The sequence below is a fragment of the Phacochoerus africanus genome, chromosome 2, assembly GCF_016906955.1.
Source record: "Phacochoerus africanus isolate WHEZ1 chromosome 2, ROS_Pafr_v1, whole genome shotgun sequence".
Lineage (NCBI taxonomy): Eukaryota > Metazoa > Chordata > Mammalia > Artiodactyla > Suidae > Phacochoerus > Phacochoerus africanus.
The window spans coordinates 123,851,676-123,865,208 of record NC_062545.1 but is presented as its reverse complement, the minus strand read 5'-3'; the positions used below and the strand labels follow the sequence as shown (position 1 = coordinate 123,865,208).

The 13,533-nt window shown below is 37.5% G+C and overlaps 1 protein-coding gene across 6 annotated transcripts in view; it reads right to left on the bottom strand.

The window, feature by feature from the left end:
• Positions 1 to 7,966: 7,966 nt before the first annotated feature.
• The window catches only part of ATP8B4 (ATPase phospholipid transporting 8B4 (putative)), a 256,893-nt gene continuing 251,326 nt past the window's right edge, over positions 7,967 to 13,533 (bottom strand). For 4 of the 6 annotated variants that reach the window (XM_047766387.1, XM_047766388.1, XM_047766392.1 and 1 more), the window contains 2 exons: positions 11,731 to 11,861; positions 7,967 to 10,107 (listed from right to left, as the gene is read on the bottom strand). In XM_047766387.1, coding sequence (XP_047622343.1) covers positions 9,826 to 10,107; positions 11,731 to 11,861 — 413 coding nt within the window. In that variant the 3' untranslated portion in view covers positions 7,967 to 9,825. The remainder of the gene's footprint in view (positions 10,108 to 11,730; positions 11,862 to 13,533) is intronic. The other 2 variants (XM_047766390.1, XM_047766391.1) reach the window with 2 other exon arrangements.

Genomic DNA, 13,533 nt, shown 5'->3' with positions numbered 1-13,533 from the left:
AGGAAGCTGGGATCCATATAATCTCCTCTAACCCCAGGGAAAAACAGAGAGGAATTTAACATGTCCCTCTTCTTACTGGGCTTGAGTGTCATATCTTTATTTCCTTATACCTGTGATATTTAAAATGGCAGAGAGGAAAGGACATATAAGATCTTAATGAATCATGAGCAAGAAACTTACTGTGTTCAACTGACCCAGAAAAAAAGCACTACCGTAGGGTTTAGTACCTCTGTAGTGAGCTGAGAAGGACCTGAAGATAGCAAGACTTCAGAGACTATTCTAGGGAAATGCAAGCTAGTGCAAGAACCAAACCCTGCCCTTAAGAGAGCATCCACTTTTGACTGATTTCTCCACACACACACACCCTTCTCTCTCCTCTCTCCCCACTCCCTCTCTCCCTCTCTCTCCTCTCTTCTCTTTCTTTCTCACTTCCTCCTTCCTTCCCTCCCTCCAATCGAAAACAATTGCAAATACATAGTGGACAATACTAGCAAAAACAGCTCACAGAATGTGTGGATGAGAAAGGGGCTGAGACCATGCTGACCAATTTCTCCCTGGATAGATGGACATTAAGGTAAGTGGCATGCCCCCACCCCTCAGAGAAATCAGCAGCATCACCACTGCAAGAAGCCAGAGCTCCTGACTACCATTCCAATAAAATTTCCTTGATCTCATGCTGAACATGAAAGAGATTCTGTACTTGCTATTCAAATACAGTCTGTTTTTTTCTTTGAGAAATTAAATGATTTTGCAGGTCACATCACTTTAAGAGATGTATATCTGGAAACTCTTATCTCCTGTCTTCAGTTCTCCCTCCATCCCTTTCTTTCTCTCTTTCTCTCTCTTGCTTTCTTTCCATCATATATATATATATATGTTTGTGTGTGTGTGTGTGTCTTTTTTTGTTTTGGATATACATTCATTTGTAATCATTATTCTTTACACCTGAAACTAAATATTATAAACACACTTCAATAAAAAACTAATAATTTTAAAAGAACAGATCTTGTTTCCCATTTTAGATCTGCTGTTTGTTTCATCTGCCTCCAGCTGTGTGTGTGTGTGTGTGTGTGTGTGTGTGTGTGTGTACACATCTTTTTTTTTTCTTTTTATAGCCACACCTGCAGCATATAGACGTTCCTAGGCCAGGGGTTGAACTGGAGCTGCAATTGAGGCCTATGCCACAGCCACAGCAACACCAGATCCGAGCTGCATCTAAGACCTATGCCACAGCTAGCAGCAATGCCTGATCTTTAACCCACTGAGTGAGGCCAAGTACCAAATGCACATCCTCACGGAGACTACATTGGGTTCTTAACCTGCTGAGCCACAATGGGAACCCCGCACACCACATCCTCTTAAGCCAATAATTTATTGATGGGCACTTTGGTTGCGTCCATGTCTTAGCTATTGTAAACAATGCTATGAACATTGGGGTACATGTATCTTTTTAAAGTTTTCCTCTTTTCAGGGTATATGCCCAGGAGTGGGATTGCTGGGTCATATGATAGTTCTACATTTACTTTTCTGAGGTACCTCCATACTGTTTTCCATAATAGCTGCACCAATTTGCATTTTGATCAGCAGAGTAGAAGGGACCCTTTTCTCCACATCCTCTCCAGCATTTATTATTTATAGACTTTTTAATGGTAACCATTCTGACCAGTTGAGATGATACCTCATTGAGGTTTTGATTTGCATTTCTCTAATAATTAGTGATGTTGAGCATCATTTCATGTGCCTATTGACCATCTATATGTCTTTTTTAAATGTCTATGTTTTGATTTTTTTGATATTGAGTTTTATATGCTATTATATATATATTTTTTGGATATTAATCCCTTGTTGGTCACATCAATTACAAATATTTTCTCCTATTCTGTAGGTTTTCTTTTCATTTTGTTAATGGTTTCCCTTGCTTTGCAAAAGCTTTTAAGTTTGATTAGGTCCATGTGTTTATTTTTGCTTTTATTTCTTTGGCCTTGGGAGATGGACTAAGAAAATATTGCTTCGATTTATGCCAGAGAATGTTTTGCTTATGGTTTCTTCTAGGAGTTCTATGGTGTTGGGACTTATAATTAAGTCTTTAAAACACTTTGAGTTGATTTTTATGTATTTTATGTGTGAGGGAATGTTTTGATTTCACTTATTTACACATAGCTATCCAGCTTTTTCAACACTACTTGTTGAAGAAACTGTCTTTTATCCAGTATTCCTGCTTCATTTGTAGACTAATTAACCATAAGTACATGGGTTTATTTCTGGGCTTTCTATCCTATTCCATTGATGTATATGTCTGGTTTGGGGCCAATACTGTTCTGTTTTGATTACTGTAGCTTTGTAATATAGTGTGAAGTCTGAAAGGGTTATACCTCGTTTTGTTGTTTTTCCTTAGGATTGCTTTGGCAATTCTGTGTCTTTCATGGTTCCATATAAATTTTAGGATTTTTTTAAATTTAATTTTTGACATAATTTTTAAAGGTTACACCCAATTTACAATTATTACAAAATATTGACTTTATTGCCCATGTTTTTCAATACATCCTTGTAAGCTTTCTTCCAACCAATAGTTTGTACCTCCCACTTCCTCACCCCTATATTGCCCCTCCACTGTCTCACCACTGGTAACAACTAGATTGTCCTCTATATTTGTGTCTGCTCCTTTTTTGTTATATTCACTAATTTACTGTATTTTTTAGATTCCACATCTAAGTGGTATCATATAAAACTTGTCTTTCTTTATCTGACCTATTTCACTTAGCATAATGCCTTCTAAGTTGATCCATGTTGCTGCAAGTTGCAAAATTTCATTCTTCTTTATGGCTGAGTAGTATTCTGTTGTATACATATACCATATCTTCTTTATCCATTCGTCTGTTGAGGAACACACAGCTTGCTTTCTTTCACATTTTGGAAATTGTAAATCATGCTTCTGTGAACATTGGGGTACATACATCTTCCTGAATTAGTGTTTTTGGTTGCTTTTTTCCCTTTCAGATGTATACCCAGACCAAGAGTGGAATTGCTAGGTGTTATGCAAAACTAAAATCCTTTTGGTTTTTTGAGCAATCTCCATACTGTTTTCCACAGTGGCTGCATTCCCATTAACAGTGTGTAAGAGTTGCCTTTTTTTCCAGTTCCTTGCCAATGTGTTATTTGTAGACCTTTTAATAATAGCCATTGTGACAGACGTGAGGTGATATCTCATTGTGGTTTTGAATTGCCTTTCCCTGTCACATCATTGCACTTGTTTTCTTACATTCAATAGGTTGTCTTTTTGCTTTGTCAATGGTTTCCTTTCCTATGCAAAAGCTTCTAAATTTAATTAGTTCCCATTTGTTTATTTTAGCTTTTATTTCTGTAACTCTAAAAGATGGATCAAAAAAAATATTGCTGTGATTTAGGTCAGAGTATCCTGTTTTCCTCTAAGAGTTTTATAATATCAAGTCTTACATTTAGATGTTCAATCCATTTTGAGTTTATTTTTGTACATGGTGTTAAAGAATGTTCTATTTTCATTCTTTTACATGTAGCTGTCCAATACCACTTATTGAAAATATTGTCTTTTCTCCATCATATATTCTTGCCATTCAGGGTCTTTTTTGTTCCCATACATATTTTAAAATTATTTGTTCTCATTCTCTGGAAAAATGCCATTTTTATCGGGTTTGCATTAAATCTGTAGATTGCCTTAGGTAGTATAGGCATTTTGACAATGATTCTTCCAATCCAAGAACACAGTATAACTTTCCATCTTTTTATGTTATCTTCAACTTTTCATCCATGTCGTAGTTTTTGGAACATATATTTTTTGCTTCCTTAGGTAGGTTTATTCTTAAGTAATTTGTTTTTGGTGTGATGGTAAATGGGATTGTTTCCTTAATTTCTCTTTCTGATACTTTGTTGTTAGTGTATAGAAATGCCACAGATTTCAAAACTTGTACCTGTGACCTTACTGAATTCACGTATTAGTTCTAATGATTTTGTGTGTGTGTGTGTGTGTGTGTGTGTGTAGAATTTAGGGTTCTCCATATGCAGTATCATGTCATCTGAAAATAGTTTTACCTCTTGCTTTCCAGTTTGGGTACTTTCAATTTCTTTTTCTTATTTGATTGCTGTGACTAGGACTTTCAATAATATATCGAATAGAAATGGTCAGAATGGGCATCCTTGTCTTATTCCTGAATTTAAGGGTAGACTTTCAGCTTTCCACCATTCAAGTATTATGTTGTTGTGGTTTGTTGCAAATGGTCTTTATTATGTTGAGATATGTTCCCTTTATACCTGCTTTGATGACAGTTTTTATCTTGAATGGATGTTGAATTTTGTCAAATAGTTTTTTGTGATTGAGATGATCACATAGTTATCTTTCATTTAATGTGTTTATATCACATTTATTCGAATATGTTGAACCATCCTTGTGATCCTGAAATGAATCAAACTTTATGTATGATCCTTTTTATGTACTGTTGAATTTGATTTGCTAATAGTTTGTTGAAGATTTTTGAATCTGTATTCATCGAAGATATTGGACCATAATTTTCTTATTTGTATGTCTTTGTGTGGACTTGCTATCAGGGTAATGGTTGCCTAATAGAGTGAATTTGAGAGGGTTCCTTAAATTATTTGGAGTAGTTTGAGAAGGACTGGTATAAGTTCTTTATATGTTTCGTTGGATTCCCTAGTGAAACTATCTGGTCATGCACTTTTATTTGCAGGGGATTTTTGTTTGTTTTGTTTTTGTCATAGAATCTATTTCACTTGTAGAGATTAGTCTGTTCAAATTATGTTTCTTCTCAAATCACTCTTGGCAGGCTGTATGTTTCTAGAAATTTGTCTTCTAAATTGTCCAACTTATTTGGCACATAACTGTTCATAGTATTTGCTTGTGATTTTTTTTGTATTTCTGTGATATCAGTTGTTATTTCTTCTCTGTCATTTCTTACTTTATTTGGATCCTCTCTCTCCTTCTTAGTGCCTGGCAAAAAATTGTTAATTTTGTTTCAAAAAACCAGCTCTTGATTTATCTTTTGTTATTTTAGACTCTTTGTTATTTATTTCCTCTCTGATCTTTATGATCTCCTTCCTTCTGCTGACTTTAGTCTTTGTTCTTCTTTTTCTAATTCTTTTAGGTGGCAAGCTACATTATTTATTTGAGACTTTTCTTATTTATTGATGAAGTCTGCATCTCTATGAACTTCCCTGTTAGATCTGCTTTTGCTGCATCCCATAGACTTTGTATAGTTGTGTTTTCATTTTCTTCTGTCTTGAATTTTCATTTTCTTTTGTCTTGAGTTTTCTTATTTCTTCTGTGATTTAATCATTGACCCACTGGATTCTTATTGGCATGTTTTTTTAGTATCCACATATTCATTCTTTTCCCATTTTTCTTTCTGTGATTTTATTTCTAGTTTCATACTATTGTGGTTAGAAGAGGAACTGAGACTTGAGCAGGTCTGCCTTTGGAATTCTCTCTTATCTAACTTTTGACATTTTAATTATGTTTTTGGCATGGGTCTGTTTGTGTTCATCTTATTTGAGACCCTCTGTGCTTCCTATACCAGGGTATCTGTTCCTTTCTTTAGATTTGAATTTTCAGTCATAATTTCTTCAAATATATTTTGGAACCCTTCTTTCTTCTCCTTCTGGAACCCCTGTTATCTGTAGTTTGGCATGTTTCATATTATCCCACAGATCTCATATGTTGCCTTCATTTTTTTTCATTTGTATATTGTTCTGATAGAATGATGGAACTCACCCAATCTTCCAGATGACATATGCATTCTTCTGTGTCATTTAGTCAGCTATCTTTTGCTTCTAGATTGTTTTTATCTCAGAAATTGAATTATCACTTTTTGATTGGCCCATCTTTATAGTTTCTAATCCCCTATTACAGTGATTTGTATTTCTAGAAATAATCTTCAGTTAGTATTTTTATTACCAAATTTTTTAACTTGGGAGCTGGTAAACTAGTGAACTCTGTTTCATTATATGTTCTTTCAGGGGAATTCTCTTTTTATTGGGAGTATTTTATGCATTTTCATCTCATTTAACTTTCTCTATCTCTGTGAATTTAGGAGAAATTTATCTTTTGTGCTCTTGAAGGGCTGTTTTTATGTGGGAGCATCCCTATATAGACTCTGTGTATGTGTAATATGTAATATCTTTGGTGAGAGTGTTGGTTTTTATACAAACACCAGCCACATCTTTCTTCCAGGTGTGCTATTTTCCCTTTGATAGAGGGTGTGGCTGGTGTCAGAGAGTCTAAAGCCTGTGCCAGGTATGAGGTGAGACTTCCTGTCTACTTTGTGGCTGTTTCTGACCTGTCAGGAGCAGGATCTGATAGCCAGTTATTAGAGTAGAAGCCATGATGGTCAAGCTTACTCAGGTTCCATTCCCCCTTAGTGCATGCCCTGCCCCAAAGGAGGTTAATACTGAATCAAGTGGGGACCACATACTAACAGAGGGCTGATGTGCTGCCTGTGTAGGCCTCTGTGGCTCCATTAGGATGCAGCTCATGGTCACATCTCTCCCCCTGTTGTGTTAGTCCCATTTTTAGTGCAGCAGTATGGTGTTGAGTGGATAGGGTGGAGCATTCACTAGTCTAGGGCTCAGGTCAGGGCTTCATGGCTGCAAGAATTGAGGTGACTGAGCTTCCATGAGAGGCCTGGGCTGCCTCTGTGGCAGACTTCTCCCAGGAACTGTCTGCCCCAGATCCAATGCTAAGCTGGAATATGGATGTGGTGTAGGTAGGGCTTGAGCTCTCAATGGGCTGGGAGACTAACTATGGCATGCTCTTGCAGGACCACTCAGCCATGTACTGACAATGACCACCACCACCAGACCCCAGTCTATCTCTGAGTAGCTATACCAAGTCTTTTCCCAGGGCTGGTTGGCCCAGGTGTCATGCCAAGCTGTGGTGTGGAGTAGGTGGTGCTGAGATGCTCACTCCACTGGGATTGGGGAGTGCAGTGAGGCAGTAGCCACCATTGAAAGGCTCTCTATGCCCAGATTGTTGGCAAACTAGCACACACATGGTCCTGTGCTTCTCCAGCCCTTCTCTCTGTCCTAGCACCTCTCCAAGTAGCCAACAAGACTTGTCTCTTCCGTGCTGTTCCCCAGGACACGGACACCCAGGTTGTAAATCAACCTGCTTGCTCTCCCAGGAGAGGGTCCACCCATGCAAAACATCTCTTCCTTTCAGATTCCTCTCAGGGTCATGGGTCCAAAACTGATGCCTGTCCTCTGTCTTACTTTGTTACGTGGAGATCTTTCTTGCAGCTTTGGTTGTATAGGAGTTCTTCTGCCAGTTTCCAATTAGCTTTCTATGAGACTTGTTCTACATGTAGGTATATTTTTGATGTGTTTGTGGGGAGTAGGTAAGCTCCCAGTCCTATTTTTCCATCTTAATCCCTCATTCAGGAAATACATACCATTTGTAGTTGTCTATAAGAGCACAAAACTTGGACACAGACTTTGAAAACACAAGGTTACCAACTTCAGTCCTGAATATAGAATTGTTTTTCTTTCCAAATAATCTGATAATGCTTATGTAAGACAAAAATTTCATTATTCCCCAGTGCATCACCATAACTCCCCAGGCTTTTTATCTTCGTTCAGAATGATCCCTGGCATTTGAATGATCTTGCAATGGGTGTGTGTAAGTTATTTTGGATCTCATGGGACCAAAGTAAACTTATAATCTGTATCTCTCACAACTATCCACATTATCTCTTTATAAAAAGCCTTATTTAATTTGAAATGAATTTGCAAATGTGGACCATTCCTAATCTTTCCCATCCCTTAAACATACATCAAATTGGTTTATTTTATTCTTGACACTGATCTTAAGAATGATGTACATTTTGCCTAGGCATGTAAAGGAGAGGGGAAAAAATCAGTTCATCAATGAAATAAGTCTTCCCAATGAGTTTCCAATAAAGAGACAAAATATCAAACACCCTCGTACTGCCAAAATATTTACTGAAAGTTTTCAAATCTATCAAAAATGTTACTAAAAAGCAAACAAGCACAGTAAAACTAATGACAAATTAGACATTGAAAACTAACATCTAGATAAGTCTACACAGGTATATAAAAGAAAAGTAGACATCTATGAGCATAAAATATGATTAAAGCACTGTATTAGGCTTCTTTACATGTATCCCATTTAGGAAAAGTTACCTCCAACTTGGAAATTAAGTCTCCCAAAATTTGTTGATCCATTAATATACCAGCTCATTATCCACCAAGCCTACCCAAGAGCCATCTGACTCTCTTGGGGAATATTAATTATTTGATTACTAATTCAACAGAGACCAGATCGAGGTCTCTGTAGAGTTGGAGGCTGATTTGTAGAAAATTGATAAGGCATGATGATGATTTATTTTTGCTCTCTGATAGAGAAACTTACCTCCAAGGTTATTTCCCTTCAGGACATTAACCAGTTTTATATCTTACTTTGCAGTCTCATTTCATTGAACCCTTTCCCACTGATTATGCAAATTCCAGCTCTTCATGTTTGCTGTTTTCAAATTGCTCTGTTATTCTGATGAGGAATTAAATGGAACCTAACTCATCATCTATTCACATGATATTTATGTTTTTAATGATTTAAGAGTTGGTACTTCAACAATCTTCAAACAACCACATGAGGTAGGTAGCATATCCTCCTTTTACAGAGGAAGAAACTGAGTCTCAGAGGAAGAACATTACCTGCTCAAAGTTACAGAGGTAAAAAGTGATAGATCCAGAAATGGAACACAAATCTGCTTGAATTCTTTCACAGATACTACACTGGAGACTCACATGGGGACTGAAATTTGGACTGGAACATCTCCAAAAAACAACCGCATATGTTTGAGTTATAAATATGACAGCTGAGTATCAAAAGCAACTAACTCTGAATGACCTAAACCTACATATTTAAATAGTAATTAAGTAATTTTCTTGGTTTCAAATCTGTACTTTCTAAAGGTGGAAATGTTTAAAGTATAATATATGGAATATTATCATCAAAGTATGAAATTCCAGTGGTTTTCTGATTCCATTAATAGGTCTGGATGATGCAGAGCAAATAACTACTGAGGTTTGTTACACAAGTCATTAAAAAGTATTTAGAATACTTTCTAGAGAGTCTTTTTGACATTTCATGAACATGACCCTGAGAATTTTTTGAATAGATATGGCCAAACCATAATCCTATCCCACTGTAAAGAATGCTCCATGTACTTTGTCTCTAGACCAAAAACAGTGAGGAACACCAACACGTTTTTCTGCTTTTCAGGCATGAAGGTGATACATTGTCCTGGCAGAAGACAAAGGTAGAGATAAAGATTAGAGACTGACAAGCTGCTGTAAGTCTGAAAGCACCTTAGTACACATTTGACATCTTAAAAATGTATCTTGGGAATAGCTGATCTTAAATACGTGTTAGTCTGTCACAAGGATGCTTTTCAGCTGGATAATAGCTTATGAAGGCACCCTCTTACCCACCAAAATACCCATTCTCTATAGATACAGATTTACAAGTATTTCTCCATAAATAGGATCCTAAAATTCATATCAGTTGGTATGTAGGTTAATAAAAACTGCTGATGTTTTGAGCGTTTTGTCCACCAATTCACGAATTAGACAGTGATCCCTGGCCTGGTTTTCAATAGAGTACAACCTTTTGGATGGGCACGTGGCCACTATCTGCCACAGATTTAGGTTAAGTGAGGCCATCTGCCCCACCCTTAGACCCTGATCCCAAACTCTGGGGCCAGCTTATTTCAGCTCCAGGTGAAGTGAAAAGATAACAGTGTGGTTCAAATTCATCTTGACTCACAGTTTCACTGTTTTATCCTGGCTAAAGCTGCTCACTGTGTCTGTGGCTTTCTTACATAAATTTTCAATCCAACTAGTGCTATTAGATGGTGTCTTTTCCAACCCTGATGTTGGAGGTAGATTTTTAGCACGCATATTTTTTCCAGATGTGATAAGCTCTCCATAGCCTTCTTGGTGAGCGAAAGCATATCCAGATCTTCTTGAGCTTGATCTCCGAGTCTGAGGCTTTCGGCTATACAGGGGCCTCGCCTTCTTTTGAGCCTTCTGCCACTGGCGGATCTGGAGACAAAGGACACTCAGAGTAAGATGAAGCATCCAAATGACATACTCCATGCAGAGGGCCACTTTGTGAAGTGGAAGTTTTTTAGTAAAAAACAAAACAAAGTACTCAACTTCACTGCACATGCTAGTTTCTCACCTAAAAAAAAAAACAAAACAAATTTTCTACACAAAAGATTACACTGGACACTGGTTTTTATTTCTACCGAGACTATTAAGCAAGCAGGAAGTGTTAAGACATATTTCATTATTGTCTCCATCTCATATACCCATCTTAAATTAACAGGAACATACTCTTGTACAGATTTTCTAGCCTGCACCACGCAAACACAGTCAGTATAACAACTTACAGTCCCACTTCCCCAAATAAACTTTTTCCCTCTTTTAGGACTTCTCAGAATGCAATCATCATTAGTAAGTGGACTAGGAGAAAATTCAGAAAATGCAAATCAGAAATTTCTAACCATTTGGTAGGTCAAAGTACCATGAGATTTTCAGGGTTTTGATTTCTCTGGTGTTTCTTGTGGTCTTTTGAAGAGCTCAAACCTCATTTGGGAGGGTCTCCTGAATTTCTTTCATTTCCCTGTAACACTGAGGAGAAAACCATGCAAGGTTTGGTGCAGGGCACCTTGTTCTCTAAGTCAGCTGACTGCTTGGATGCTGACTTTGTTACAGGAGAAAGCCATGAAGCAGGAAATCACAATCTGACTAAACATAGGAAGAAATGCACACCATTTTCCTTCTTTCAGCTCATCCATCATCTTCTGGGTTTACGTCAGAATGAGCTCACAGAGCCAAAGGGGAAGGACAAGCATAATAAGGGGTCCATGAATCATTTCGGAAGGAATCTTTTTGTACTTTGGCCCCAGAATGTGAAGGATTTCACAGTGAGGGAATTTCCACCTTAGTTCATCCGCCTGGTCAATCACCCCATCGATATTTCCCCCTTCTCATGACATGGTTCCAAATGTGAGTTTCCTGTTTTTCCCTTTCTCTTTTTTATCTGGTCCTGTCCTAACCTAACATTATTTTGCTTGTGTTCCTCTTCCTATAAAACAGTGAAATATGTACTCTTAATCCCTTGGCTTAGACATCCCTATAATCTGTTCTGTTTTTAATTTTAACTTGATGTTTTCTAATCCAGCTATCATGTTGCTGTTCCCTTTTGTAATCCATTCAGAAAGTAACATCTCCCCCATGTTTAACAATCAGCTACTGTATTTCTATAAAAATTTAGAGCCCCTTCACCTCATACCTTGTCTCATTTTTACTGTAACCTTTACCTTTCCCAGGTCACCTTTCCCTCCAGCTTGCCTTTACTTTGGATCAGTTGTCCAAAAGGCTGCCAGTGAGCTTGTCTTCCAGAAGACAACTTTTAAAAATGCCCAATTTAACTTGTAATTTATGACTCCCCACCCACATTTAATGTATACGGTTGTCTTCATTGGAACTCAAAGTGCTAGTACATTCAGATGTGGTCAGTTCCATCTACTGTGATATGACCTGTAGGTATTTGCTGATGGGATGTTCACTAGCTCTTCCCTTGACTTCCAATCTGGCAGAAGACATGATTCCAATAACAGAGAACCAGCCCCTCAAATACCCATCTGCTCCACAACATACCTGATCACTTAGGGTTGGGAATAAATCCACCCTCAAAAATCTGAATGTCACTATAGGCATAACTGAAGCCACTGCCGTTAAGAGAACAACAAGCCAGATGCACTTCTGGTTCAAGGAATGCCATGCAATTCCTATTATTAAAGAAAAATATATGTTATCGTTATAAATAGAACTGAATTATGAAATTAATTGGTTCTTTGTCTATTCCCACAGATCTTTTCTGGAAGGGTGAGGTTTGGTGTACCTAGAGAGAACCACTGAGTATTTTTCCCAATACCTAGAATGCTCAGTGGTGATGAGAAGAAGGCAAGAATGGTAGGATCGGCCTTGGAAATTCAGACAAAGCCAGGCATTCTCAGATCCAGCTCAGTCCAGCTTCACTCCTAAGGCAGAACTGTTTTATCTGGCCTCAAGATCCCTCAACTACAAAGCAGCCATTATTTTTAAAATGAATAAAACTATCATATCAAAGCAACAGAACTATTATACCAAAACTACACAGTCTATGTCCTGGATGCAAGTACAATCTCAACTAATGGTCTTATCAACTGCCTATGTCATAAAAGGTGATTTGTATCCACTACAGTGCCAATCTTTTAAATTGAGGCAACAGCCCCAAAGAAGTTGCCTCAAAGCAACTTACTGATCTCTCTGATGTTCACTTGGTTACAAAATAATCCAGGTTCCAAGGAGATCATGGATGCTCCTAGGTTTGTGAAAAGAACATCATTCCCTACACTGGAAAATCACTGATGCAGCTATTCAGTATTTTAATTCATAGAGTAGTGAAATGCATTTCCAAGCCTGGAGCTAATTTTCTTATTTTGTACTCACACCTCATATACTGGGGCGTTTGTTTAAACAAAGCAATAAGGGTCAGTAAGGCAGAGAGACGAATTATATGGAAGATGTCTACCCTCTTATATTGCCAAAATAAACTTGTTCTTTTTGGTTTTCTAGGCACATGATACCTCCAGTGACCCAGGTTTCCCATCCCAATGCTACAGTGTTAACAGAATTTGAATGGGCTGTCGTTATGAGGGCTTGGCTACTTATTGGAATGTCTGTATTCTCTGTCTTAGGAGCATAGAATCTGCCTACCAAAGAGCATTTTATTCCAGTTGCTTGAGCAGAGACAAATTTGACTCAATAAATTAAATGTCTCTTGGAGCTCCTTGAAGCTCAGTATCCCCCAGGCATGGCTGGAAAAACAAGCTTCACTTTAAAACCACACTCCTGCTTGCTGCTGGCTACCAAAAGGAAAAAATTATTTTTTCTTAAACCTCAATGTTGATCTAACTTTTGAAAAGTCTCATTGGACCTCAGTAATTAATTCCTGGGATGGTATGTGCTTAGCTGGAAAGAGTGGTCCCCACATAAACTACTTTCTCCAGTTAAGGCATTCCAGTCTCATTATGCATGCCCAAATGGTCTCTTGGGACTGGAAGTCTTCTGGTCAAAGCACTGAACTTTGAGATTTATCAACCCCCAAAAAAGAGAGAAAGAAAAACTTAAAAATAGTCTTAATGTCTCTTTCTTTCTTAATATGCTAATTCTTATTCATAACCATCATGCTTCTGCATGGTTGGAATCCTTTGGTAAACAAAGGATTAACGTTACATATTAAGTAAGAGTGGTGAAATTTAAAGATTTCCATGGAAACACAGAGCAAGACAAAAACTGAATACAACACTCTGAAATGTAGACATGTGTTTAAATAGAATTATAACATCAGGTGCTTTTGGAAATGTATACCCCTATAGTTGCCCTTACGTTGCATTTTACATGAAGCAGTGTATTCAG